Here is a 25,157-nt window from a genome sequence, read left to right on the forward strand (position 1 = left end):
GAAAATCTTGCACAGGAGTCCGAGGGTGTGGAAGCATGACGAAGAGACGGCGTTGACTTGGTGGGTCATGGATAGAAAGGAGTCCAGGATGATTCCCAAGTTGCGTGCGTGGTCTGTGGGGGAAGGGTCGTTTCCCAGAGTGGTGGGCCACCAGGAATCGTTTCAGGCGGAAGGGGTGGAGCTTATTACGAGGATCTCTGTCTTCTCCGAGTTGAGTTTGAGGCAGCTGGCTTCCATGCAGGCAGTGACTGCTCTCATCCCATTGTGGAAATTTCTCTTGGCGATTGCAGAGTCCTCAAACAGGAAGAGGATCAGTTGGGTGTCATCGACGTAGGATACTATGTTTAGCCCGTGTTATTTGATGATGTTGGCAAGAGGGGTCATATAGATGTTGAAAAGCGTCGGGCTGAGGGAAGATCCTTGGGGCACTCCGCAGCATGTGTCTTTGGGTTCTGATGTAAATTGCTGTAGTCTGACACTCTGTGTTCTTCAGGTGATCCAATCCAGTGCTTTATCTAGAATGCGTCACATAGTCTATCGCAGATGATGGCATGGGAGACGGTGTCAAACACAGTGAAGAGGTCGAGGAGGATGAGTGCGGCCATGCCTCCCACGGTCCAGTATGATGTGTATGTCGTCAGTGGCCGCTAGGAGTACGGTTTCAGTGCTGTGGTTGCTTCTGAATCCAGATGGGGACGTGTCTAGGATATGGTGTGTCTTGAGGAATTTGGTGAGTTGCTGGTTGACGGCCTTCTGCGTTACCTTGGCTGGGAAAGGGGGCAGAGAGATCGGTCTGTAGTTCTTAAGCTCCCCTGGGTTGGTGGTCTGTTTCTTGAGTAGCGGGTTGATCTCAGTGTCCTTCAGTCTGCGGGGAAGGTGGTGGTCTCGAAGGATCGGTTTATGCTTCGGCAGAGCTCCTGCGCTATGGTGGCGCTGGCCAGGTTGAAGATGTGATGAGGGAACAGATCCGAGGGTGTTCCAGAGTGGATGGAGTTCATCAGTCTTTGGGTGTCCTCCTTGGTGATGGGGTCCAGGAGTTCAGGATCTGGTGAGGTGCTAGGTCCATGGTGGTGAGCGATGCTCACAGGTTTTGGTTCCTGAAGCCTTTGTAGGTGTCTTGTATATTTTGGTGAAAGAAGGTGGCAAGGTCATTGCAGAGGTCTATGGAGGGAGGGGTGGACGAGGCGTCTGTTGCTGTGTTTGTGAACTCTTTGGCAATGGCGAAGAGCTCTTTGCTGTTGTGAGTGCTGGTGTTGAGACATGTTTGAAAGGCAGCTTTTTTGGCAGCCATGATGTTCTGGTGGTATGTGGTGACTGCATTCTTGATGGCCGTGCGGTCTTCGGTTGATTTGCTGATCCTCCATTTCCAGTCCAGTCATCTGCAAGAGCGGTTGTATTCCTGTAGGTCTGCTGTTAACCACTTAGGTGTTTTGCTGTGTCGATTTCCTGCTGTTTTCCTTGGGGGAGGGGGGCACTACTTTGTTGCTGCAATATAATAGCCAGCGGTGTAGATTGCGTGCAACTTCATTAGCGTCCGCTGCAAGGGAGTGGTTGAGAGCGTTGTTGAATTGTGCTTCTTCAACTTTGCCCCAGCGTCAGCCGAGGGGATAGGGGCAATGGTGCTCAAAGGTGTGGGGGATGGTGATGTTGTCCCCTGCTGAGAAAATGGGGTCGAGAATGTGTCTGGCTCTATGGGTGGGGATGTTGACGAGTTGTTTGAGGCCAAGAGTTGTGAGGTTGTCCAGGAGGTCTGTGGTGTTTGGGTCATCATGGGTATCAAGGTGGAAGTTGAGGTCGCCAACTAGGATATAGTCAGAGGAGGTGAGGTCTTGGGGGGGGAGGGGATGAGGTCAGCGATGACTTCGCAGAACTGGTGTCGGGGTCCGGGTAGCCTGTAGATCAGGGTGCCATGGAGGGGGGGCTTTTGGGTTGGTCTGGATCTGGAAGTGCAGGTGCTCGTGGGTTGACTGAGACTGCGACTCGCTGGTGGTTGTCATGCGAAGGTTGTTCTTGTGCCTGTGGCAATGCCTCCTCCAGGCCGGTTGACTCTCTCCTTGTGGATGATTTTGTAGTTGTCCAGGATGGCTGTGGCGATGACTGGAGTGGTGGTGGGGGTGATCCAAGTCTCCTCAAAGATGGCAACGTCCGGGGCTGTTGAGTCAAGGAGGTCCTTGACTTCTACTGCATGCTTAATGAGAGGGCATGTGCTGAGGAGTATGCACTTGAGGTGGCCGTTCGTGCTTGGTGCGGGATCCTAAGGGGGTCTTTGGAGGGTGCTGGAGCAGGTGCTGCATGAAAAAGGTCCATCAGTGTTCCTGGGGTCGGTTAGGTGGCAGGCTGAGGTTCTTCCCGGGTTGAGGACGCTTAGAGTGCTGGCGTTGTGCTGGCAGATGGGGCGACGAGTGCATGGGTGGGCTGGGTGCGGTCCAGGTGCAGATGGGCTTGCCTTTGGCATGCCAGTGGTGCACCTGTTGGGCAGCAGCAGCCATTAAGGGGAGGGAGGCGGGGGGTCCAGTCAGCTGGGAGGTGGGATGGTGGGAAAATCGCTTTGTGGGGTGCAGGGGCAGCTGCAGTGTGGGGTATAATGCAGGAAAGGAATGACAGAGAATAAAGAGTAAAGGACCAAAGTAAAGGCAGAAGTAAAAGGCAAGAGTAAAAAGAGACAGAAGATACTTACTTACAGATGGCCACTAGGGATGAGGTGCAGACGGGACCCTCCGGGTGAAGGTGGGTGTTGAACGGAGAGTCAAGCAGGCTCTCAGTTTGCTGAAGGCAGAGGCAGCAGCAACAGGTAGAGCTGCACAGGGGAGGACAGCAGACGCTGACCAGGAGGTTAGAGGACTCGCCCTCTCACTGGGCAGCGGGCGCCATTAAGAATGGGAGGGAGGTGGAGGATCCGGTCAGCTGGGAGGCAGGAGGGCAGGAAATGCGCTTTGTGGGGGCAGGGCCTCAGGGGCATCAGCAGCGCAGGGTATAACACGGGAAAAAGACAAGGGTAGAAAAAAAGGAATAACAGATAGAGAATAAAGGACAGAAGTAAAGGCAGACGTAAAAGACAGGAGTAAAGAGAGACAGAAGATATGTACGTGCAGATGACGACTAGGCCACCAGGGATGAGGCGCAGGCGGGGAGCCTGCTGGTGAACGTGGACCTCCAACTGAGAGTCAAGCAGGCTCTCAGTTCACTCAAGGAAGAGGCAGCAACAGGTGGAGCTGCACAGGGGAGGGCAACAGGTGCTGACTAGGAGGTCAGAGGAGTCTCCCAGCATAACACGGAATCCGCTCTGGAAGCCATCGACCATCTTAGACACCTTCTGGATGAAGGTGGCACAGCTGCCCTTATTTTATTAGATCTTAGCACGGCTTTTGATACAGTGTCCCATTCCATCAACATTGAGTGACTGGTGGTGCTAGGATTAGAAGGAACAGCCTTAGCCTGGGTAACATCTTTTCTAAAAGATCGAACGTTTCAGGTCTTCTCAGCCTACCTCAGGTCAGAGACACAGTCCCTAACTTCTGCAGGGCTCTGCTTAGTCCGATGCTGTTCAATATCTTTGTCTGTCCTTTAGCAGATGTATCGAGAGTTGTGGTCTGATCCTCTTTTCTTATGCAGCTGACACACAAAGTATCTTCTCTCTGTCATCCGCGCAGGGCCAGGGGCCCTCGGAGTTTAGCCTGAGCTTGATCTGCATTGCCATTTGAATGATAAATAACTCTCTCGAGCTAAAGGGCGATAAGACCAAAGTCGCGATTCTGGGTAAGAATCAACAACTCTGGGGCCCTCCGCATTGGCCGATTTCTTTAGGGACCCTTCATGCCTGGTCTTCAAAGGTCAAGAACTTAGGCTTTGTATTGGAAGAAAATACCTCCATGAAGCCTCAGATGACAAAGGTCGCAGCCATATGTTTCACTGTGCTTAAGTGGCTGAAAAAGATCATGTGGGTGATCCTCACATCAGTCCAAAGGCTAGTGATTCAAGCCCTAATCTTGTCCAGATTAGACTATGGCAATGTTCTCTATCTAGGAATAGACCAAGCCTCCATTCGCCTCCTTCAGACAGTTCAGAACGTGGCGGTGAGACTTTTGTTTCTGCTCCAGAAACATACTTCGGTCTCCCACCTTCTCTAAAAGTTTCATTGGCTCCCAGTCACAAAACGTATCCAGTTTAGCCAGAGCTGGCACAGGTCCTCGTTGCATACAGGAGTTGGTGCGGCCCTATCACCCCACTCGTATGTCTAGATCACAGAACCTGGCCCTGTGCTCTGTTCCCGGGTTCCTTTTGGCTCTCATGGAGGAATGCTTTCTCTATTTTGGGCCCTCGACTATGGAATACCCTCCCAGTTGCTTTGGGAAAATCTGCATCCCTTCTTGCATTCCGTAAAAGCTTGAAGACCTGGCTTTTTGAAATTGGTAATTTGCTCTGCTTTCTCTTGCTCAGTGCCAGGAAACCCTGTTTGGGTAGCTGTGCACTTTATAAGATTATATAATACTATTTATGCCTGCCAGGAATACATTACATAAAAGATGCAGTGCTGTGCAGTGTGTGCGCAATGAAACATGTGCAGGTAATATGTGTGCTTGCAGTACATTACATGAAGGATGAAGTGTTGTACAGCACACTCAGTGAGTGTGCTGGCAGTGAGTGTGTCTGAAGATGGCACACCCTGGTTCAATACAGAGAGGCTACAGTACTGAACAGTGCACCTAGATTTAATGTGTGCTGAATGTAAGAGTGTCTGCAGTGGTAAAATGCGTGGAGGACACAGTTATGAAGAGTATGTGTGCTGTGACAGTAGACTGAGTGCAAGTATGCCACAATGGTACATAACATGGAGAACTCTGTGTTCCATTTTAGGAAGCCCAGGCCTGCTTGTTTGAAGACCTGAGGAGTAGAGGAATCCATCCAGAAAGATTTGTAAATTGTTGCATTCCTGTGAGCTGGGTGGGACACACACTGGAGGAAGGAAGAAAGAGAACCCCCACCCTTTACACTTAAAAATACTTCTTTTTGATTCATTGATAGATCACAGTGAAGGGGTCTGGACACATCTCAGGAAGGAGATGGGGCTGAATAGGGAATCATAAAGACTGGGGCTCGGAGCCCAGGATCAACCTTTTGATGCATGTATCACCGTGGCTGACATCAGGTGTGAAATCTGGTCATTCCCATGAATTGTGTTAATGGACAATCATCTTTGGAGTCTTGCCTGTCGTGACAGTCTTTCATGCGGAATGAAGAGAAAGAGAAGTGTCCACTTCAAAAGGAGCAGAACCCCAACATAAAACTTCAAGGACTCGGGCTCTAAATAATATTTGGTGTCTGCAAAAGGACTATAAGGAGGGGAGGCTTAGACCCCCAAACATTGTCAGCAGCCAGCCAGCCAGACAGGCTGAGAAGGGGAATCTCTGTAAGACTTCTTTCTGTGGCCAGGACTGGGAGCAAAGGCCTGCTAGCATCCCTGCCGAGTGAGGGGACATTGCCCAGGGAAACCAAGATCACCTGACTTGAAGTTTGTAGCACTAGCGCTTGCCAAGACAAATGTGCCCTATAACAAAGAAGAGAGCATAGGAAGGAGTGAGGTCCAGTGGTGAGCCATATCGAGAGGACTCTCTGAGTGAGCTGGGAGGAAACGGCTGAGCACAACTGTATTCCAGGAGAGGGCTGCCATGTAATGAGTGCCATGTGGGGAACACCAGGCCTGCACCGCCTCGTTGAGGTGACCCCGTATGCCAGAAGGAGCCACCGTTGAGTTTATTGTTTCCAGATCGTCGAGACTTGTGTCTGCCTTAATCAGAGACCCCATATGGAAGAAGGGCCCGCTGTGGTGTGGGTGAGGAGTCTGCCTGGGTCTGAAAGCACTCACCAACCACAAATGCCATAAGGGGCTGTCAGTACCAACATTGGCAGGTGTTTGTGTCATTGCCCGGAAAGAAGATTGCGGCTGTGACCGGTGCGTCAAGCCCACACACCCAGACCTGCCTCTGACTGATTCCTACACTAGGACAGTGAAGGACATTGCAGGAGATGTCACATCCTCGCAAGACTCTGGTCGGACGCTGGAGGATCGAATCCTTCCCCCAGCTCCCTCTGGGGAAGAGTGACTTACCTAATCTTCACGGATTGGGAGCTGCTTTGTTCACTAGGAAAAGCCTGCAGTGCCACTTAAAGGAGAGAGCCGGAGCCTGCCAGGTGCTGCCCCATCAACTATGAGAAGCCTGACTTCCCGAAAAAGATCAAGACTTCTGAGCGCCCATGGAAAAGGCACTCACTGCACTGCTAAAAGACTTGAACTGGGCCTGTGGGGCTTCGGGGAGAGGGCTGGCTGCAAAGGTGTTGCAGCACCATAGACACTTTTGACTAATTCTTAAAGAGTCAAAAGTGGAACTCTTGAATACAGCTTAGTAGTGCGCATTTCCTGGATGCGGGCACCAGTTTATGGGAGATAACTCCAACCACGTTAAAAGGAAGAGGATGGGACAGGGATTTTGCTTACCCAACGCTAGAGCCCGACCTCAAGGGGATTGTGTTATTGATGGTTATTCCTTTGAATGTATAGAGTTAGAAATAAAATATTTGTTTTTCTTATAAAAGTATGTCATGTTCATTCACATGTCTATCCCTTTCTTTCCCCCACCCCCTGGGAGCCTTTGACTCTTTGCACGTCCATAGCTACCACTGACAGTCAGTCAGGTGCAGAAGGGGGTACTTGACCCCGTTGCTCAGGATCCATAGTAGGTCGGACCCCGGGACATCAGGAATAAAATGCCTCGACCACTGCGGTTGGGCCCAGTAGCCCCTGCGTGACCCGTGACCCTCCGAAAGCAGCTCTTACAACTTGCAATGTCCAGGGCTTTCACATCTGAAACTCTTTGACTTGAAATGAGACCCTGGAGCAGAGTCCATTTTACCAACAGTTGTTTGCGAGCGAGGGCCTGATTTGTCAGGCCAATTCTGCATAAACCTAAGCACCACATTCACGTCCCTCAATTGGGAATAACGAAGAAGAGGGGTTTAGCGATGTGAATACCATTCATAATCTTACATACCAAAGGATGCTCTCCAGTAGGTTTGCCCTCAAGGGGAAGCTGACCAGCAGAAATAGCTGAGAGAAAATAGTTCACAAATATATAAGCTGGACAATGAGCTGCCAAAGAGAAGAGGAAATTGATTACCTGTGGTGAGTCTGAGCCCAAAGGATCAATGTGTTATAAATCACACCAACTAACCCATCGACACCACACAGCAGCATAATATTTGTGGGTGTTATGAACCAGGTTTGAGAAAAAAGAATTCAGCCTGTTGCAAAAAGCAAGGAAATTGTCAACGGCCCCTGAAAGTCACCATGAAGAGACTTCTGCAACACTAGAGGGTGGGAACCCCCCTCTGTATCTGTAAAAAGACCTGGAAAAGACAGGAGTCTGACCAGCGGCTTGCAAAAGTGGTCTATCTGGGTCGGAAACCAAGATGAGCTCTCCACAGCAGTGTCACAAGGACCAGTTTCACCCTCTGAGTCCTCACCTTCAATCAATCAATTTGTTAAGCACGCTACATACCCGTGAGGGTTTCAAGGCGCTGTGGGGGGGGGGGGGTGTTACGGGGTTGCTGCTATTGCTCGAAGAGCCAAGTCTTGAGTAGTTTTCTGAAGGAAAGAAGGTCCTGGGTCTGTCGTAGATCCGGCGGGAGGGTGTTCCAGGTCTTTGCGGCGAGGTACGAGAATGATCTGCCGCTGGAAGATTTGCGTCTGATGCAGGGGACGGAGGCGAGGGCGAGGTTAGCGGAGCGGAGATGCCGGGTGGGGGTGTAGAAGCTGAGTCTGTTGTTCAGGCATGATGGTCCGGTTTTGTGGAGTGCCTTGTGTGCGTGGGTGACGAGTTTGAAGGTGATCCTCTTGTTGATGGGGAGCCAGTGAAGGTCTCTTAGGTGGGGGGTGATGTGGCAGTACCGAGGGATGTTGAGGATGAGTCGGGCGGAGGCGTTTTGGATGCGTTGGAGGCATTGGAGGAGTTTGGATGAGATACCGGTGTAGAGGGCGTTGCCGTAGTCGAGTCTGCTGCTGACGAGGGCCTGGGTTACTGTTTTTCTTGTTTCTGTTGGGATCCATTTGTAAACTCTGCGAAGCATGCGGAGGGTGTTGCAGCAGGAGGAGGAGATGGCGCCGGCCTGCTTTGACATGGAGAGTGAGGAGTCGTGGGTGAAGCTGAAGTTTCGTGCGCTGTCGGTGGGTGTCGATGGGGGATCCAGCGTGGACGGCCACCATGAGTTGTCACAGGCGGATGGGGTGCGCCCAAGGATGAGGACCTCTGTTTTGTCAGAGTTCAGTTTTAGCCGGCTGTCTCTCATCCAGTCGGCGATGGCTTTTAGTCCCTTGTGGAGGTTGATTTTGGCGGTGTGCAGGTCCTTGGTGAGGGAGAGGATGAGTTGGGTGTCGTCGGCGTAGGAGATGATGTTGAGGTTGTGCTGACGGGCCACTTGTGCAAGGGGGCCATGTAGATGTTGAATAGCGTCGGGCTAAGGGATGAGCCCTGGGGTACGCCGCAGATGATGTTGAAGGCTTTGGATTGGTTCGGGGAGGCGGACTCTTTGGGTTCTGCCGGCGAGGAAGGATGAGGTCCATTCGAGGGCCTGGTCCTGGATTCCTGCTGCGTGGAGGCAGGATTTTAGGGTGTGGTGACATACGGTGTCAAAGGCGGCTGATAGGTCTAGGAGGATGAGGGCTGATGTTTCTCCATTGTGGAGGTGGCTTCTGATGTCGTCTCTGGCGGCGAGGAGGGCGGTTTCGGTGCTGTGGTTGCGTCTGATGCCGGACTGGGAGGGGTCGAGGATGTTATCTTCGAGGTACCGAGTGAGCTGTGTGTTGACGATTTTCTCGATGACCTTTGCTGGGAAAGGGAGCAGAGAGATGGGCCGGAAGTTTTTCAAGTTCTTGGGGTCCGCCTTTGGTTTCTTGAGAAGGGCATTGATTTCGGTGTGTTTCTAGCTGTCCGGGAATCTTGCAGTTTCGAAGGAGATGTTGATGGCTTTCCGTAGGTGTGGTGCGATGGCCGTGTTTGTTGAAGATGTGGTGTGGGCAGGGGTCTGATGGTGATCCGGAGTGAATGGAGTTCATGGTCTTGCGGGTTTCGTCGTCGCTGATGTTGGTCCAGGAGGTCAGTTGGCTGGAGCGGGTGGAGTTCATGGTGGGTGGGGTAGGAGCGTCCGGAGTGTGAGGGGAGTTGAAGCTGTCGTGGATTATCTGTGATTTTTTGGTGGAAGGCGGTTGCTAGGGCGTCGCATAGTTCTTGAGAGGGGGTGATGTTGACGATGGCGTTTGGGTTGGAGAGTTCTTTTATGATGCTGAAAAGTTCTTTGCAGTCGTGGGCGTTGTTTTCAAGGCGCGTTTTGAAGGAGGATCTTTTTGCTAGCCTGATGAGTTGGTGGTGTTTGCGTGTGGCATCCTTGAGTGCCGTGTGGTTGTCTGGAGTGCTTTCGAGTAGCCATATTTGCTTGAGTTTTCGGCAGTTGCGTTTGGAGGCTTGGAGGTCGTCGTGAACCAGGTGGATTTTTTGTTGATGTGGTTGTTGGAGGGTTTTCTGAGTGGAGCAAGGCAGTCGGCGCAGTCGTTGATCCATAGCTTGAGGTTGTGTGCCGCGATGTCGGGGTCGGTGGGGTTGACGGGCGGTTTCTGGGCTAGGGCGTTGGTTATTTGAAGTTCGGTGACTTTGCCCCATCAGCGGCGTGGTGGTTGTTCGGTGATGTGGTGTTCTGTCTGTTTCTTGAAGGTGAAGTGGATGCAGTGGTGGTCGGTCCAGTAGAGTTCGGTGGTATGGTTGAAGGTGACGTGGTTGCTTGTGGAGAAGATGGGGTCAAGGGTGTGACTGGCTGTGTGGGTGGGTGTGTTGATGAGCTGTGTGAAGCCTAGGTTGGCGAGGTTTTCGGTCAGGGTGGTGGAGTTGGTGTCATTGTTGTTTTCGAGGTGAAACTTCAGGTCCCCGAGGAGGATGTAGTCTGTGGAGGCGAGTGCATGGGTGCTGGCCAGGTCGGCGATGGCGTTGTTGAAAGGTGTCCTGGGGGTCTATAGATTAGTGTTCCTCCGAGCGTGGTGTTGGGGTCGGTGCGAACTTGGAAGTGAAGGAGTTTGGCGGCGCTGAAGGAGTCGTCCGGGGTGGTTTTGACTTCGTCGGTGGCTTTGTGGACGATGGCTATGCCTCTTCCGGTTCTGTTGGTGCGGTCTCGGCGAGCGACGTTGTATCCGTTCGGGATGGCTATGGCGATGTCTGGTGCTGAGGAGTCGTTCCACCAAGTTTCGGTTAGAAAGGCCACGTCCGGGGAGGTGGAGTCGAGCAGGTCTCAGACTTCGATGGCGTGCTTGCGTGCTGAGCGGGTGTTGAGGAGTATGCAACGGAGGTGGTTGGTCTTGATCCTGGGAGGTTTGTGGGCTCTGTTGCAGGTGAAGCAGCAGTTGTGGCAGGAGAAGGGTCCGTGCGCGCTCTTTGGAGAGGCCTGGAAGCAGGTGGTGTCTCGGCTGGTGTTGAGTGCGTGGAGGGTGTCTGCGTTCTAGCGAATGCTGAGGGGGTGGCTGTTGCCGGAGCCAGGGGTTCTGGCGCTGGGCGCGGTCCAGGCCCGGACGGGCGCAGACGGGCTTGCCAGCGGCGCACCTGTGCCGCGGCTGCCATAAGAGGAGGGGAGGGTGGGAGTGGCAGCTGGGAGGAGGGAGGGCTTGTCGAATGGGAAGGCTGGGGGGTGGGGACGCAGCGGCGGGAAAAAAAGGCATGGACAGGCAATCTAAAGCAGGGGGGAGGTGGGAGGGGACGCAGTGGTGGGGGAAAAAAGGCAAGGACAGGCAATCTAAAACTGGGTGAGGCGGGAGGGGCCGTAGGGGACGCAGCGATGGGGGAAATAAAGGCAAGGATTCACCACTACTCGAGTAATCAGCAGAAAATGGGGAAAGGCATACATCAAACCCTGACTCCAGACCTTCAAGAAAGTTTGCATTGCTAAGGGCAGAGGGTCTGTCTGTCTTCCAACTGAAGACCCAAGGAAGCTGTTGCAACAAGATGCAAATAGACCGATCCGACATGGGCCATACGTTTGTTGAAGCCATTGAAAGGATGAAGCCCTCAAGAACCTGGAATTTCAATTTGCCGTTTGCATTGGATCATCCAGAAAGATGTTCCGCAACCCCTGAGATCTTCTGCTGAAAACAAAAATGCCAATAATTTTTGGCAATCTCTGTCAACAGACGGGACCTGGTACCTCCCAATTTGTTGACCTAATGGATAGCTGACTTATTGTGAATCCGCAGGAGGATGCAACAGGGTATCTGGGTGGGCAGGGCTTTGATGGCAAATGACCAGGCTAGTACCTCCTGGCATTTGATGTGGACATGAAGTTCTTCCCCGGACCACCAGCTGTCATTGGAGATCAAACCTCAACAAGCTCCCCATCTGCTCATGTCCGATTTGATGATTACATGCGGCTGGGACCCAAAGCTTGCATTGCAGTTCCAAACCTCCATGTGGTGTATCTACTACTCCATCTTCCCCCTGGTATCCTGAGTCAGGGGCACTACGTCTGAGTAGGGCAAACCCTTGTGCAAGTGGTGGATTTTTAGGCATTGAAGTTCATGGTAGTGGAGGGGAGCTGGAGAAATTTCCTTGATTGAAGTGGCTAGTAGACTCACTATATATGCAGTCTATCTCAGGGACAGTAAATAGTTGGAGAAGAGGTTCCTCAACTCCCGCTTGACTTCTGGGATGGCAACAATAATTGCGCTGTCACAGAATCTGTCTGGAAACCCAGGAACTCCACTGACTGCGAAAGACTCATTCTGGTCTTCTTTACATTCAGGAGAAATCGCAATGTTTGACGCAGGGAGATAGTCCAGCTGAGTGACAAATAGATCTCTCTCCTGTGCCAGGAGAAGATTGTCCAGATAAATTATGAGGCGGCTCAGTGAAGCACCAAGGGAAGATGATCGCATAAAGGGAAAAACAGAATACTCGAACCATTGATTCCTCCATTGCAATTGGAGGAAGTGTCTATAAGGAGCATAAATTGGCAGAGTCAAGGGAGCATCCTTGAGATCCAATTACCTTCTGTCAGCAGACCCCTGAGAATATGGATACCTTCCTTCTTGAATTGATGGTAACAGACTCAACTGTTGAACTCCTTCAGGTTCAGAAACAATCATAAACACCCTCCCCCCCCTCCCAGGTCTTGGGAACCAAAAATATAGTACTGCTGTAGCCCATCAGGTGTGGGTGTGTAGGGATAATGGCCCCTTTTGGCAGGAGAGCTGGAATCTCCCTGTCTATAACGGCCTGTTCTGGAAGGGAAATGGTCAATAGACTGGAGGGGCACATTGGATGGGTGCCCCATAAAGCATATCTGGTACCCTTGCACTGTCTGGAGAACCTGGGTGTCCTGCGTAAGTTGGATCCAGTTGTGAAGGAACATGTGTATTCAATACCCCCAAGGACTCCTCCAAAGGAGAAATCAGTTTCCGAAGTTGAGATCTGCTGCAAGAGCTGGCATGGTTACCGCCTCTGCCTTACTTGCCTCTGCTGAAGCACAAGCATTTGGAGTAGAAGGGGGTGCCCGTGCCATAATCCTGCCAGAAGGCTTGGCGTAGATCATAGAAGCCAGGTTTGGGGGCCTTGGAAGAAGACACGGTTAGGCACGCGGTTAGGCACTCTGCCTGATAACGTCTGAATCTGGCAACAAGGGCAGTCTATAATACTTTTCTTAGTGATGACTGGGCCTTGTAAAGGGCTGTGAATATGTTGTCCTTTTACTGGTCTTAAAATGCTTTGTTTGGGGAATTAGAAGAATTTGTCGAGATCAGCAAAAAACAGGAAAGTAGTGGCCCCTTTGAGATCAGTGGCAGAGTTCGTGTACAATTTAGGCCCTCTAGTGGCATCCAAAGATGCAGTCCAACTCTTTTAGGAAGGCATTGAAACCAGGGCAGCCTTTCCCTCCTAAAATTACCCCTGCTTTTTTGACAGCATCAGAAGCATGACTATCTGCCGGGCATTCAGAGAGATTAGAGACCAAAGACAGGACAGTTGCAGAGTTTCCTTCAATTCTGCCAGGCTGGGTAAAGCGGAGTGCTTCAAAGAATTCAGGAGGGTTCCAAAATTCAACTCGGAACTTCCACAGTATTTTTTCCATTCAACTCCAGCACCTTGGCCAACCTCTCACAAAGGGATACATGATCTCTTCTCAGAGGCGGCAAAAGAACCGGTGTCTATCCAATTAGGCAACGGTACTACTCCCTTCTGTTTCTGGTGGACAGGCAGCTAGGGGAGTTTTGTTCTTTCATGAACTTCAAGAGAGTCGATATCTCTAATATTCATTCGAAAACAGTATCTCTATTCTTCTGATGTCACCAAGACAATTGCTGCCATCACTGGAACTTAGAGATGCTGACCTGCATATTCATATCTTCCTAGTTCTTTTTCCCACAGAAGGGGTGCTTCTGTTTTCAGACTTAAAGCATGTCCTCTTCTCTTATTTGAACATGTTCTGGGTTTAATCCAGATACCTTTTTTTTGTGCCTGAATTGTACTTTTGTACATAAAAAGTAACATCTGTGAATGCAAAAGTGTTTGTTCAGTTGAGTGTGGATCCACAGGGATTTTCTCTTGCAGGGCTTCTTTAGGAGAATCAGTGAGAACTGTGTGCCTAGAGCTGTGGAATGGGGTGGGTGTTGAGAAAACCCTTAATCTTGGTAATGCCCCCACATTTGGAACTTTATGACTATCCATAGATATTCTTAATGCATTTTCCCCTAAAATTCATATGCAAAGTCCTCTAAAAAGGGGGAGAAATTCCTGCATCTACCCTCTTATTTTGAGTGTTGTCAGAGGGATTTTTCAACATGGAAAAAATAAGTTTTCAGGTGGACAAAAAACGGGACTGGATACTTCTGTGTTGCCCACCTGCAGGCATATAGTTACGGGAAGTAGGCTTATGGGTGGAAATGTACAGTTTTCCTATATTTCTAAGCATACTTACTTAGGCTTTTTCATTAAATGTCCTAAAGTATTTACATGTATATAAATCCTAGATGTATGCCTACAATTCGTAGTCTCTGTTTTTCATTTTCACGGGCGAGCTCAAAGCGCTCCGCCCCATGCTGTAATCTGTCTTTGGGTTTCCAACCACTCCCATGTCAGTCACTTTCATTGGTTCGTGGGCGTACCTTTTAAAATCCGCTTGCTTTAATTTGTGAAAGGCATGCGTACGTCATGCCTTTTCCGGTGTTTAGCCCACCTACACAGCACCGGTAAACTACTAAAAACATACGAGGCTCGATGTTTTCAGCACTGACTATTTTATTTGTTTATTTTCCACCAAGCGCGATCGCGACTGTGTGACAGGAAAAGTCTGGTTAGGAGTTTACAGCGCTAATAGCTCTAACTCAAGCAAATGTGAGACCCGATGCATTGAAAATGCTTTTTTCAAACTGACACCTAGTGTATCTATTTTTTTAATATAAAATTGGCAGTTTGAACTGGGCCCTTTAAAGATGGGCAGGAATTTGAACTGTCTTGAAATTCTACACACAGTTTGTATGTGTTTTAGTGTGTTCCATCTTACTTTGTCGCCTATTGTCTCGACATTTCAATTGTAAATTGAAAAATGTCCAGCATTGAGACATAAAATGTCTGAGTTTTTTCAGCTTTGTAATGTGAGTTGGGTCAGGTTATGCTGTGTCAGATTTCTTTGAGGCCTTGTATGCTGTTCCTTAAATGCTCCCTCTTTACCATGTGTTTTTCCATCACTGATACAGCCACCATTTATGTATTGCTTCTTCACTATGAAACCTCTTGGTCCTTTATAGCTTAACATGCTTCCTTCTGCTTTGTCGTCAGATGACCACCGAAATGGCTGCTGCTGAGACTGCAGATCCCATCCCCGTAGACTGCAAAGGAGACCTGAAGACCCCAAAGATAGAGACTGGCGACTATCCGCTTAGGGTGCTCTACTGTGGAGGCAAGTCTGGGGGAGAGTGTACATTTATTACTACTTTCTTACTGCCTACTAACTGCATTGTTTTTGTGAGGAACAGAGGCGAAGGGAGGGATGCTCTTTCTTTTGCCATTTCATTAAAGAGACAGATACTGATACTGGTGCTGTTGTCATTGTAAAGGAGCAAGAATGGTACACTTCTGTTCTGCAAGTGTACTTCCAGTATTTAGATTAGTATTTTTATTGGTAATCTACGACTGCAGGCATTTTGCAACATGGCTTCCTTGCAGTTGCTATTTGATTACAGTCCTTCCTAGTACACCACGTCACAATTATTATGAGTGTGCTGGCACTTCTCAGCAGTCCTGCCATATTAATGTGTTTTGCGTTCGTATAGCCTATGTTGAAAGAATTGTTGTGCCTGAGGTTTCTTGGTGAAATTGTCATTTGTGCAGCTAAGTGTGCTTGTGTTTCAGAGTTTTTAGATGAAGGGGGGATGGGCACCCACACATACCCATATAATGATTGTGGTTACATTGGAACTTTGACTCTGGACCAGTGTTTCTAGCACAGCCGGTTGCAGTTAAAGCAGTGGTCCAGGAAACAACCAGTATGCTGTTTCAGAATCTGGACTCGCATAGCTCTCTGTAATAAGAAATGACCCTCAGTTTTTCACATGCTCACAATGTGGCTAAAACTTCAATTTTCAGTTGCCTCTTGGAAAAAAGTTTCCATCTTGGTTTATAGCAGCCCTGCTTTGTATTTATTAATATTGGTCCCGTTGCACGGAGAACATAATGTACAGTATGCAAAGCCTTAAGGAGATTTGGCCAGCCGCTTGTACTCATTGATGTGTTTCTGTTGCTGCTGTTAATTGATCCCTAGGTCCCAGATGAAGCAGGTGATGCCTGATCCTCCTCTAGCTGCATCATACGTATTTACAGTAGTATAGCGACTGGATATTGGATCATTGAAGTCCATGAAGGATGTGTACAGGGACACTGTAGTATAAGAAAGAACAATGGTGGCATGAATCTGACAGAGAAAATTGTTTTGATGAGTCTTAAATGTGTAAGGAGGATTTCACAACTAAATTTACCTATGGTGCCATAACCTGAGTTTCGGCATCCAGTATAGTGTTCTCCAAGGCTTTTAGGGATTCCAGTGATGTAGGTGGGTGACCCAGTTTCATGGGCGACTGAGGTGGAATGTCATAATTAATTACTGTAGCTTAGGTGAGGATTCCTGTTTGCTGGCATTTAGTTTTTAGTGGGTTCGGGTTATCTAGTTGTTGACTGCAAGGAGGCACATTGTTAAGGTGCATTAGTTGCTGTTGATAGATGGCAAGTTTCAGGGTGACTGGGCTTTCTGTGCAGCATTTAGCAGGTAAGGTCCCAAAGTTTGATCAAAAGTTTAAGGGCAATCAGATAAATATTTAGAATGAGGGGACTAAAAGTAGACCTCTTTCTGGGCCCGGAACCCTCTCTGTGCCACCTTTGGAAAGTAGTACTGCTCCTCTTGTAGCATAATGGATTGTGCTCTGCTGAAAGTCTTGCTGATCGTGAATGATTTGTAGGACCCATATGGATCACTACCCTGGGGAACAAGGGAACAAGTGCTGAATCCTGTCCCCCACAGGCTGGATGTGCTGCAAAGGGCAAGGCACCTTGGTTGTTGTTACTGCAGGAGAAGGGGACTGGAAGGACCGGTGCTCCGTTACCTATCAGACCACATCCCCTGTGACTGATGCTGGTTGGGGAGACTCCTTGCCTATACTCTTGCAAGAGTAGTCTCTGAATTTTCTGAACAGATGAGGGAATCTGCTTAGCGGGGGTCAACAGGCCTTTGGAAGCACGCTGTGGATCTACTATCTATATGCGCTCCAAGGCAGTAATGGCTTTTTCACTAAAAAGTTATGAGCCATTAAAGGGCAGATCCATGAGAGAGGCTTGTACATCTCCAGAAAATTCCGTGGAGCGCATTCTCATGTGTCGGCAGAGTACAATGCTGGTGCCGGCTGCCCTTCTCAGGCAATCAGAAGTATCTAGGCCAGCACGAATCACATAATTGGCAGCGTCGTGTCTATCATCAATTGTCTGAGCCAGAGAAACCCCAAGATCTTCTGGGACCAATGGCAGAATTTCTCTAGTTATGCCCTAGAGGGCATGCATGTGGCAAACCTAATAAGGCCACAGCATTGACCGATCTCAATGCCAGGCGAGGAGAAGAGAACACGTTGTCTGGATGACTCAATCCTCTTGGTCTATCCCTACCCAGAGGAGTCATGGGGAATACATTGGGGTCCGTCTTGATGGGTGAAGCCTGAATCACCAGACTCCCTGGAGTAGGAAGTTTAGTGTGAAAATCAGGATTGCTGGGAGCTGGTATATGAGGCCTGGCTACCTGCCTATTTAGGCAGGAACAGAACTTTGACCAAGTGCCCATCAAGGTATTGGTTAGGGGTTTGTTAAAAGGGAGCATGAGCAGAGGCGGAGATGTGGCTGGCCCAGCCTGCAAAAATTCCTTAAAGACGTTTGTTTTGGTCTTGACTGAAGACCGCTGTAAATCCAGGAACTGAGTTACCTGTTAGACCACTACTACAATACAAATCCATTGATGCTCCAAGTAGTGAGTATCAAGGTATCCTGTAAGTCCATGTAAAACTTGCCATTATCTCTTGCATGGAGAAGTACCTTGTTCAGAGTCAGAGCCAAAAAGATAATGGGGCCTTTTCTGGTGCAAACCCCCCAGTAGAGGCACTGGTTCAGAGAAGACTGTATAGCAAACAATTGAACTTTTGTAATCTCCTGGCTCGACATTGGTTGAGATCGGACAGAAGTCAGTTTGGTGTCGGATTTCAGAATCTCTGAGTGCACCAGAATCAGTTGGGAAATCTGCTCCATGACTGGAAGCTTAGATGGAGACTAACTGACATTGTGACAGCCTTGTACTTTTTCTTTAGAGACAGTGGCAGAAAGGGTTTGTGTCTCGCTTTTTTTGTGTGTGTGTTTGAATTTGGATTTACTGACGGACTTTGACTGCGATGAATTCCGTGTGACTTGGAGCAGAACTTATGCGAGGGCCACAACATCTTATGTTCTGCAATGTATAGCTTTACTTCTCTGTCCTGGATTGGCTTCGGATGCATGAGGTAGCATTTGTCACACGACTGAGTTGAGTCCCAAGCCCAGATATTGGAGACCCACCTCATGTGGATCTGTGACTGACAGCTGCTGCATAGTTTGAAACCTGTACTTGAAGGAGGAGATGTCATTCTGTAGCTTACTTATTTAAGGCTGAACTTCTCGAAAAAGGAGTGGAACTCCAGATCCGCAGCAGAAAGAAAAGAACTGACTTCAGCATGTAGGGGTAGTGCTTATATGCACCTGGTCAGGCAGTTCGGGCTGGGCTGTTCCCATGAAGAATAGGGTCAAGACTGATTTGCATATGGCTGGGTCCATAGTTGGGTGGCATGATGAACAAAAGAACGATGGGTTAAACCCACATCTGTGACTTGGGGGGTGGGTGTTTGCATTGTTCAGCACTCCGTCCATCATCCTTTTGTGTTGCTAATATACGCTGCTCCACTGGATCACTCCTAGTGGTACAGTCAAGTTGGAGCTGCACAGTGCCACCTAGTGGCATGCAGGGGAACTGCTGCAAAAATATTTCCTGAGACTGGTGCCTGGGGAGTATTCGAAAGTGAGAAATCTGCAGTTAGAAGTATCCATAGAAAAGAACATACTGACAATAATAAAAATGTAATGAGATCTCTGGCATTGTTTTCACTGACACTAATTATTAATGTCTGCTTGGACACGTTCTATGACAATGTGGGGTGTACGAATAAGAGAACCATTTGTTAAAAGTGATCTCAATTTTTTAGACATTTTCCATTCTTGCAAAAAGCTGTTGCCAGCTACACGTGATCCCAAAAAGCACAATAAATAAAAGTGCATGTATTGAAATATCTGGGAAATGTGATGCCACATATTGACTGTAAAAAGGCAGTAGGTCATACTCCGCAAATAGTCCCTTCATGGCAGTGTTACATTTGAGGTCCATTAATTCCACCTAGAAAATGTTACGGGAGTCATTTTAAGTTTATGGGAGTCTAATTACACTTGGTTTTTAGGATGACAATGAGCCCAAGTATTGAAGCATCAGGAGAGTGACTAAACAAGAGTCAGAGTAGCGGAGACGAATATGTTCAACATCAACATGAGCCGTCCATCTTAAAACATAATTCTGATATTGAACTCGTGGGATGTGAGCTCGGTGTTGCTGTATTTGAGTTCCAATCCCTTTACCACTTCCTGGCGTAAGCATATCCTGCCTGCAATTGTCAATTTTGAAATACAAATTAAAAAAATGAATAACTTTGTTAGAGAACTAGTCTTAAGCACTGAAACACTAATTGTAAATATTGATATCCACCAAAAGTACTGTACAGTAACCACATACACTAAAGTATATAAATTCCATACTGCCACAGGATCAAAAGAAAATGTTTCACAATCTACTTACATCTTTTTTTCATTGAATGGAAATATCGGTGAAGCTTTGAAACCAGCTCAATACAGTGTGCTATAAAAACATTGAGTGGACTCCTAAAAAGGTGGGCAAGTCGCACACCGGGCAGGTACCAGACCTAGAGATGGTCCAGTGGGTATCTTTTAGCCATGGAACTAGGACACCTAACATATAATTTAAAAGCTAACATATAATTTAAAAGCTAAAGCTTGGGCCTCGCTTAGGGTTATGTTAAATATGGTGGAAATAAACACAGTAGCACGTAGACATTTCTTTGAGAAGGGGAGTAGGGGTAGAGCATTGGCCTTGCCATCCAAGTCACTGCCACCTGATTTTGGGATTGTTGGAAACTGTGGAACTAGGATACTTTTTATTTTTTAATCCAAGACTCCCTAAATGGTGTGCCCTAGGAAAATCACTTTTTTTCAAAGATAATCCTTTTAGCTAAAGATTGGAAGTAAATCAAACAGCTTCTAGTAAGCGTTCGTTTAAAAAAAAAAAAAAAAAAAAAAGACTGGACATTATCTAGAGGAGGGGAAGTTCCAAATAAGTATATGATGTAAGTTATAATATGGTTGTAATCATATAGCCTTTGTTTGGACTAATCTTAGGTGTCCCACTTTAACTAACTGCTTAAGTTTGTACAAATCATACTGTCCCTCCCCCTTTGTCCACTAATCTGACAAAATGTGAGCAATATAAAAAAAAGATCAGAGGAAGATATAAGCACCAAAGCACATTCCTTGTACCCAACCCCAGTATGATTTAGTCACCTTCTTAGGACTGAACCTTGTAGTTACACCTCTGAAGCTGAATGTGCGCCTCCTGTCCTGTAGCTACCCCTTCCCGGCACCAATAGGCGCTTCTTTTCTAGGTTATATAGGGCTGAAATAGTGACGGATGGGCCTCCTGCCAGGCCACTCGAGCTGTCTCTCTCGGCAGATCAATCCTTCTTTTTTGCTCGTCCTGTGAGTGGAGGCAGGCTGGCGGCAGGAGTGGCTAGAATCAACATGTAGGACTGTTGTTACCCTGGAGTGCCTTTGGGCAGGCAGTAGGACAAGAGCAGCAGTGAGGTACAAAAACATGCAAAATATGGGGTGGTCGTCCACCTTATCTGATTCTTGTCTTGACACTAGCAGACAGATCAACAGCATCGCCTGCCTGCCCAGCACGGCTCCTCTGCAGACTGGCTCATTTGAGGTTGGGCAGCAATGAACTGTGAAATTGCTCATTGTTGAGATCAGAGTGAAACAGGAAAATATTTGGCTGCATACAGGTGGAAAGCTGCTGAGAGTTCAGGGCAACCACTTCCCAGAATTTCCACGCCACCATTGCCCAGTGAGCCACAGACACTGTAAGCAGTACTGTTGTCACGTTCCACAGCAGGCACGTAATGCATGGGCCGGCAGCCCCTGTTGTGCAGATGGCCCCTAAACCTCCAGTGGCCCCCTTAACCCTTCAATGGGGGCCCTATTTAGCCCAGACCAATGAATATCCGTGAGAAGGGGTAGACTCAGGAGCCTCTCATCACGTTCTGTGGGTTGGGGGCATCATTTTACGTTATGCCACTGGGTTACAGTCAGACATTGTGAAACATGTCGCACCCTTTGGCTTTCGCTTGCCTCCTAGCGCCAACCATAGGATCCATGCTTCATTGTCTGCAACCAGTAATTTGTTGGCAGGACCATTGTTGATTACTGCTGACTGTAGTTTTCTCTTTGCACAGGTGCTGGATATGGGCCCAGACCAGAGACATCCAGATGCTGCATATTTGTCCACGCGCCCTACGCTGGGCAAATCTAAACTGATCATTTTTGGGACCTGTTCACTCCTTTCCCAGCCTTGGGAATATAAACAACAATGTCTTAGTTCAGCTATAGACTCGAAGCTCATGTTCTGATACATAAGACCCTCTTACCTTGTAGATTTTGTGCAGAGCAGATCTAAGGGGTGGTAGCACGCTTATCAGGACAGATCCTAAATGCAATTTTTGTCATGTTAATTTGCACAGGAAGGTTTATGATGAGCCAAAGGAAACAAGGGATGGAAGGTCCAGCGCAGCAGACTCTGGGGCAGAGGAACCAGGCACAGGAGATACTTTGAGCAGGGGCCAAAGTGTAGTTTTACAAAACTCTGTCACTAATTTGGTGGCTCTACCATCCACCTTATTACAAGTATGAAAGAAAATCTGTCTGGGAGGGAAATAAGTCATTACACTGTCATGGCGATCCACAGAAGCAAACATTTGTTTGATTTAAGCCCGGGGGTAGAAACATACACGGAGGGCATTCTGTTGTAAATATTTCATCTTGCTCAAGTTGAGATGCTATATAAATATATGTGTTTGAAAATTCACTGCTTTCCATTCTAATCGCTAACTCGTTATTGACGCACAGCTGTGGAGTGGAATCTTCAAAAAAAGGCAATTACATTTCAAAAGGAAAGATAAGTCTATCAGCAAAGCAAATATACAGTGACACCCAAGGGGTCTTTTTACCTCAGTCTCAAGTCTGTTGTTTTCATTCCAGGCCTTCTGTAAGGTGCATCTAGGTTACATATCGCAGAAGCCATAATTCCAAGCATATGTCCCTCTTATCTAACCTAAAAACTACTATTCTCACAAGTGAGTGCTCTGGCAGGATGTTCTTTGCAAAATAACCAATTATTTTCTTGGGTTTCATGGTTACAAAGCATACACAGACTTGAAATAAGATGGCCTTGTGTGCCTACGCTCTTGCACCTGCATTTTATAATAAACTCAGCAAGACGAAAGCTTGGCATCTTATCTTAAGTGGCCATTTTCACAGAGACGTGAGCAGGTCTTTGAAAACTATTCTAAAAGTACAATTCTAAATGGAGAATCGATGGCTGATGTTTAGTAGTGGTTCAAATCTATATGTCTATATTGTTTTCTTCTTTCACACAAGTGCCATAGGCTATAATGCACTTGTTTTATGGTACACAAGACATCTGCAGTGTTTGTGACGGAATATCCTATCTACCAAACTCTAAATAAGGCACCTAGTTAAAGAGAAATAGTTTTTTTTTTTAAACAGTTTACATTTTAGCAAACTCTTTCCTAAATTTTTACAAAGGAAACACCTTTGCAGACCTTAATTGCTCGAATCTGGAGGAAAGAGAAGAAAGCACCACGGATCACGTATTCTACAGTAGAAACATGGAAGGAGCTCTTACATGACAAAGGGTTTGATTTAGAGTTTGGCGTAGGGGTTACTCCGTAACAAACGTGGCAGATATCCGGTCTGCCGTGTTGCAAGTTCCATAGGCTATAATGGAATTGTAATATGGCAGATGGGATATCCATCAAGTTTGTGGAGGAGTAACCCCCCCCCCCCCCCCCCCCACCCCGTCTGTCCATGCACCCTGATTTTAATGAGAATAGATCAAAATGATGTTCAGCAGATGTTGGTGTGTGTAGGCTCGGCCCAGTACCCAAGCGGGCAGTGAGCGCTGAATGGAGCGTTTCCATGCGGTGGTGGGCAGTGCATGCGGAGTGTGAGGCCACAGCTGTATTGCTATCCATAACTGGTGAATTTCAGTGTTGTTTAGGATTTAGAGCATAATCCTAACTCCCTCCGGTTAGTGTTATAGGGTACTTTATATATGTTCTTTCTTTTTCTTTATTTTCAGAATGTATTATTTTGTATGTTAGGTCAAAAATAAAAACTGGACTTTCCTTCAACCATGTTTTTGGCAAATCGCTGCAATCTGTCTGCCTGCTCCTCAAGCCTGTAGGGCGAGCCTTGTGGCTGACACCAGGGGCTAATGGCATATGGGAATGTTTGCCATGGCCTTTACCCTTCTTCCCCATTGCCTACTACACACTGCATGGCCGTACGCAACACCAGTCATATAAAGCTTAACGCCCGCTGGCCATTCCGCGCGCCCACTCCTCCCAATCTGGGTGACCACACAACCTGGACTTCAGTTAGGCCTTATACCTTGTTCCCCACCGACTTCTAGGTGTGTGGTGTGGCCATAACCCTTGCCCTGTAAACACCAACCTTCGCTGGGAGTGTACTGCTGTCTGGTGCCCAGTAACCCCGGGACAGGGCTTTTAGAGATATCCTGCACCCACACCCCCCTACCCGGTAAGTGCAGAATTTGGTGCTTGTCCTCATCATGTGTGCTAGCTGCACATAATGCCATGACCTGTGGCCAGCACTACACTCCCAGTGCCCACTTAGCTTTATCTCCACATATACAACTCAAAAAGCTCTCAAACCACATAAGCATTCTGAGCACAACAGAAGTGATGAAAAAATGTCTTGTTTGTTCACGTACTCCACATTATTCAGCTTCAGCGGTTCAGTAACTTCCAGACTTTCCCATGAGAGCTTCCTGTCGATTTATAAATGTGCAGCAGAGGGAAGGCATAGTGAAAGGATTTTTGCCTTCTCTCAATTTGTGTTATCTTTACATTGTACATTAATCACGCAATCAACATTACGGTATCAGAATATTATTTCATCGTAATTGCAGTATTTTCAAAAACCTGCTTATATTTTGTAATCACCATCTTAGTTATTTGTCCAACATCACTGACAACTAGGAAATCGGCAACCTAATATTGAAGAACTTGTAAAAACAATTGTCAGTGTTTGGTGGGCAATGTTTTTAAGTAGTGTGATCAAATGCACCACTATATGGTCTCTAACCTTCTCTCTTTCTTTTCAGTTTGTTCGTTACCAACAGAGGTGAGTTTGTAAACCGCCTTTTTGTTGTGCTTTGAGAACTTCTATGGTGTTGTGCTGATTTTGCTTGTGCTTGTTGTTTGCCAACCTGCAGATAATGCAAGAACTCCAGAGACTCTCAGTATCATGCCCTGCATTGCATTTAACTAGATTAATTAAACTTTGGTATTTTTGGCATTAGAAAAGCTATGACCAATAACTGTAAATATCTCCAGTTATTTATTCAATATTTTCCCTATTAACTGCTAATGAAAAATATAAACCAAAGACAGCTGCTCGTTTATTGCTGAGAATCAATTGCAGACGCCCTGATAGAATAAACCTTCACGCAGAATGCACTGGGAACAAAGAGTTCTTATTAGCATTAAGAATCGCACAAATGGATAGTTTGCATCTGTTATTTTGTATACACCAGGATTCCCACAGGTAATGGAGGTTTCCAATACTTGTGGTCTGTATAGGAAATTCTCACTCCTGTGTGTTTGTCTTGATGTAAATTATCTTGGTTCACAATAAACCCAAGACCCTCAAACCGTTCATTTTTGATTCATTGTCCCTTTACGCAAAGCATGCAAAAACACTTTATTTCATAAGTGACATGGCGCAGCCAGTGTTGCAAATTCTGTAAGTGGCAGCTAGCTAAATGTATGTCACTGATGCAATAGCTCTTGATCATCAGGAGCCACAAGACCCTAAACCACAGGCTAAAGAGAAGTCTGAGTTTCAAGTTGAAGCATATTTTTTAATCAAATGGTCACTGCTCATTTTAAGTTGACGTTGCCAAGGGTTGGGTCACTTAAAGCATGAACTAAACTTGTTTGTTTTTGTACAACTGCTTCAATTTCATCTACATATCCCCTCTGCTGTTTGTGCAGTGAAATTGGCAGCACTTGATCCATATGGATTTTTTTTTTTACTTACCTTGACACCCACTGTGCTTTCATAATGTTTCATTTC

At 47.4% G+C, this 25,157-nt stretch overlaps 1 protein-coding gene across 1 annotated transcript in view; it reads left to right on the forward strand.

Moving 5' to 3' along the window:
* Positions 1-25,157, forward strand: part of DENR (density regulated re-initiation and release factor) — a 57,385-nt gene that overhangs the window by 5,581 nt on the left and 26,647 nt on the right. Inside the window, exons 2-3 of the mRNA XM_069214957.1 lie at positions 14,856-14,976; positions 24,184-24,203. Of these exons, the coding sequence (XP_069071058.1) occupies positions 14,856-14,976; positions 24,184-24,203 (141 nt within the window). The remainder of the gene's footprint in view (positions 1-14,855; positions 14,977-24,183; positions 24,204-25,157) is intronic.

The sequence above is a fragment of the Pleurodeles waltl genome, chromosome 11, assembly GCF_031143425.1.
Source record: "Pleurodeles waltl isolate 20211129_DDA chromosome 11, aPleWal1.hap1.20221129, whole genome shotgun sequence".
Lineage (NCBI taxonomy): Eukaryota > Metazoa > Chordata > Amphibia > Caudata > Salamandridae > Pleurodeles > Pleurodeles waltl.